Here is a 4,523-nt window from a genome sequence, read left to right as displayed (position 1 = left end):
CGACCGACAGCACGAACACCGTTTGGATGTTAGACATTCACGAATGGTTTGATAATCTAGAACGGACTTCACGACGGATTACTTCTTGAAGCATCAGGAAATGTCATCGCTTCCGCGTACGTGCAAGGAATCTATAGAACGAAGAGCAAGCCATTAGTTAGATGAAGGCGCAAAGGATCGGATTCCTATGAATCCGAATAAATGTCACGAGCAGGAAAGATGACCGTTGCTGGCGCGTTTCGAGAAATACAGTCTTCTACCACCGAAGGGAGGGCAGGTAAGCTACCGACCGACGGCGATAGCAATCAGGATTCTGCACAAGATGGCGCGAGCTGCCCACCGAGCACGCTCGATGCCATTATATGAATAGGTGCAGCGGGGCGCGGTTCGCGATGTGACATTAGTCGGATCACACGGACGTGGGACACCATCATTGGGCCTGGATGGATGACTGAGCATTCAAGAAAGAGGTGTGGTGTGAACATTGTTTTCAATGCATGGTCAAGGATAACTTCGGTACCGATGGTGCGTTCATTAATCTCCATGTCCTCAGCAGTCTTGACACGCTGTGAGATCATTTGATGGCAGTCAGCTGACCTAACAGCTAAACCATTCACAGATGGAGATCGTGTAATGAGGGCAATTGTCCACGACACCTATATCCCCAAGCACGTTACGTTTGCTTATCTCAAGAAAATGCAGCATAAACAATTAGCGATGAACATCTTCCATACCCGCACACACCGAACACATGTGTTATTAAAACATTTTGAGCTTTGAAAGTAGACCTGGTGTTGTGTCGTGAAGTGTGCAGCCGATTGATCGTGCAGGCGGCGGTCCGACGCCCTCAACTATTCTTTTAGCAGCCACTGATGATAAACCATTGTTCATACCATCTCAATGACCGAGCTATTATCTCGCTCAACCTACCCTGTTGCCGCGGTGTACCAAGTTGTGCGCACAAATCGTGGAACCCCTTGCTGTAAATTTCTCAACCACTATTGATTTGTATGCATCGAATACGCCTATGGATATGAGCTTCCCCAAGCGACACTAATTCTCTCAGACTTAGGACCACTTTACTCTCTATATGAAGCAGGTACGCTTTTGCATGGCGCTCCCAATAGTTCGATAATATAAGCAGATTGCAAGCCTCGCTTTTTGATAATAAGAGGAGAGCGTTCTTTTCAAGATTGCAGCGTTGGTTGGTCAATATGGTGCTGAAGTGGGTGTTCGATTTCAAGCGGAAAGCTGAAAAAATTAACGTTCAATACAAGATACGTATTCGGGGGCGACTATCAAGCAACTTATTGTCCGGTCGCGCGTTTTAATTCCGTGCGTACGTTCCTCATCATCTCCTGCAAGAAAATGCATGAAGTGTTCAATCGAGATTGAACATAGTTCCATAATGTCGATCTGTACGACGAGGTCTAAATTTGACCACCAGAAGGCAGCCATGTCACTGAAGAAACGGTGTGCAAGTTGCGCCAATTTCTCTATGGGTTTCATCAAACTGCGGCTGTTGGCACAACAATATACAAAAGTTTGAAGTCCGTCGGCTTTCAGCCATAAGATTATGACACTTGCCTTCTTCGACGACTAAATCTCTCCTTTTGCGCTATGGGCCGATGAACTACTCAGGATCGCGATAAAGCCGTGATCGTCATGTCTGCTCTCTCGGTGCATTTCACTGAGAAATGAATTCTCCACTAGTGCCAGTCGCGATTCGTTTCGCAGCAAAACGAAAAGTTTGGTCAAGTCTCTACAACAATGCCGAAATCCGAACATTTCTGGTCAGACCCTGAGCGATTCCACCAAGGATGAAATCGCTGACTCGAGAAACTATCGTAAAATTATCGAATATTGTGTATCAATCCGCGAGTTGATTCATCTTCTCATAAAATTCACATGAAGGCTGTAATGCGTAAACCACATTACCTGTGCAACTTCAAGATTCACTTTTAGCGCAGCGAATTACCATCCTACATATCCACCGTGTATGGTGACGCTCACTGTGGTAGTGATATCACTACACGTTGATCTGCTACTGTAGTCGTACTGGGTGGTACGCCCGTTATCTGCAAGTCTGAGCGTCAAAGGACAGTGACTCTGTCTAATCGGCCGAAGCCGAGAATATGACTCTTATGGCTCTGGCTCCTGAAGCATAAGCGACATTCTGGATTCGTCATTTTCTTCAGGGGTCATTTTTGAGACGGCATGTGCAATAGTGGCGAAGTGGGCAATCAAATTATTATCGCGATGGTACATCCTGCCGAATACCAGTCGAGTGCCAAACTTATCGACCTATGCTGATACTTTGCCTGGGATGCAGTTAAGGAGAATCAGCTCAAAAATCAGTATGTGTTATCCGATTATTTGATAGCAGACTTCATGAACAAGTCACTTCCGACACTGCAATTTATGAATCTGGTTAAGTCGTGTGGTGTAGTGGATTGAGCTGAGATAAACATTTCTGTGAAATGTCGAGGATGTATTGACATGTACAACATCTCCATTTGTCCTGTGTCCGATTACGTATAGTATCAGGTGCTATATCTTCCACCTTTCAGCATGAGTTTCAGAATGCTCGACCTAGAAACGGAAATGAAAGCAAGAGTTCGAGGCATAACTTCAGGAATATAAGGGGTGCTGCACCTGCAAGCCAAAAGAATGATTGCAAAAAATTTGTTATGGTTAAGATACGGAGGTTAGCTCGCAAAAAATGTTTTTAATGGCGCTGATGAATGACACTGTGGTCGTGGACTACATTATCTGTGGCAATGTCAACTACAGCTTTAGATATGCTGCTGTTTCTGAAGAATGCGAGCACGAGTACAATACGGGCAGTGTATATATCGGATTGTGTTTGTGTGTGTGTTGTTGAAAAAGTAGATCTATACCTAGTAGCGCCAGTACCAAATCTGACTTGGCATAGGAAATTGTGACGATATCTATTTGTAACCGTTGCGATTGTGAATACATTGCACTGGGTACTCCTTCATCATTGGTGATAAACTTTGTTTAGCGCGCAAAATCTACGACACAGAATACTTCACAAAAGGGTTGCGACGACAAGCTATCGATAACAAGTCACGGAAAGCAGTCCCGTCTGCGTATAGAGCATAAAGTGGTTGTCTTTGTTTTGCTGTGCGAAGGGAACGATTAGCTGTTTGACCTGTTAAGTTTAGATCCGGATCTACTCGCCTTATCAAAGATGAATGGTTTAGTTCTTCCTGCACCATGCACGTCCATCGGATGGTATACAGAATTTCGCTGAATGTGATACCTTCTTTCACGCTGAATGTGATACCTTCTTTCACGCTGATGGAGTGCTGCTAATCCATCCATGAGAAGCTAAAGATGGAGTTATATTGTGTGAAGCCTGCTGTATTTTTAAGTGGGCGGCTATTCACGTCGACGACTGGTACCTGCCGTAACTCAGCATTCACTAACAGCTACAATTCTAAAATGCAGGCATAGAACGGCCGTGATGCGATCGAACCATTATCAATTGGATTAAGCGAGGCAAAGACGAATGTGTCGATCGAGAAGCCAAAATTTGTCCCATTAATTACCCTCTAATTGTCGCTGCAGGACGACACCCACCTTTTATTAGTAACCTCGTATTAACGACGTCGCTAATGGATTCTGTTGCAGTTAAGTTTTCGTGATGACAATAATGGCAGTAAGCATGAAAAAATCGAACTTTGGTGGGCGCAAACACGACACGACAATACTTTGCACAACATCACTGTACGGTATCTCTTGCACACGCTGTGGGTTTAGTGCGCGACTTGTAGTGACGACCGATCAAATGACAACTTTACTCGAACATAGGCGTAAGACGCCAGAAAAAATAGGTTGAATTGACATCCTATACGTTCTCGTCATGTGCAGTGGGTTGTTTACAGGCTATAGCCATACAGCAGATCTCATCGCGATTACACCAAACGACAAGCAGATTGTAAACTGGAGTGAAGAGTGGCATGAGGAATCTTTACTATCATGGTGACTTGTACTCGTGAAAAAGTTGCCAGTTGAGAAGTACAGCGTTGGTTACGACTATGCGGTACGTTAGACAAAAAGAATGGCATCTCTTTATCTCTGAATATTCCCAATTTTACTGTCTACGCAGAAACACCACGCTAATGTCCAAAATCTCATTCGTAAAATTTTTCATTTTACGCATAGATTAACATGAAAAATTAGGTTCGATCTGCGAACTGCTTAATGCAGTACGCTGGCAGATTGATTTGCGGCTAACGGCTTGGCATTGTTTACGTGTCAGAGAAGTTAGTCGCATAATGACAATGGGGTCGGCAGCTGTACAACGTTCGTAGGCTTAGAGAACCCAACATAGTTCTGCTTGGGAGCTAATACATCGATCGCTGCGCCTGCCAAAACGTTGAATATTTCAGCGACACATAGAAGCCCTGAACTCTCGGATAACTACTTTGAACCGACTGTAATGACCACACTGGAATTATTCGGTAAATGATTTTTTTTGCCAGTGCCAAGATTAA

General features: G+C 44.3%; 1 protein-coding gene across 1 annotated transcript; it reads right to left on the bottom strand.

Moving 5' to 3' along the window:
* Positions 1 to 305: 305 nt before the first annotated feature.
* PHALS_13217 (uncharacterized protein) lies at positions 306 to 3,252 on the bottom strand (the record flags this gene model as incomplete). Its single annotated transcript, XM_024728930.1, has 5 exons — positions 306 to 451; positions 521 to 656; positions 735 to 851; positions 3,095 to 3,145; positions 3,205 to 3,252. The coding sequence occupies 5 exons, from the start codon at positions 3,250 to 3,252 to the stop codon at positions 306 to 308; spliced, it is 498 nt and encodes a 165-aa protein (XP_024579357.1).
* Between the last annotated feature and the right edge of the window lie 1,271 nt (positions 3,253 to 4,523).

Source organism: Plasmopara halstedii (genome assembly GCF_900000015.1).
Source record: "Plasmopara halstedii genome assembly, contig: Scaffold_658, whole genome shotgun sequence".
NCBI classification, from domain to species: Eukaryota; Oomycota; class Peronosporomycetes; order Peronosporales; family Peronosporaceae; genus Plasmopara; species Plasmopara halstedii.
This window is presented reverse-complemented; position numbering and strand designations above follow the sequence as displayed.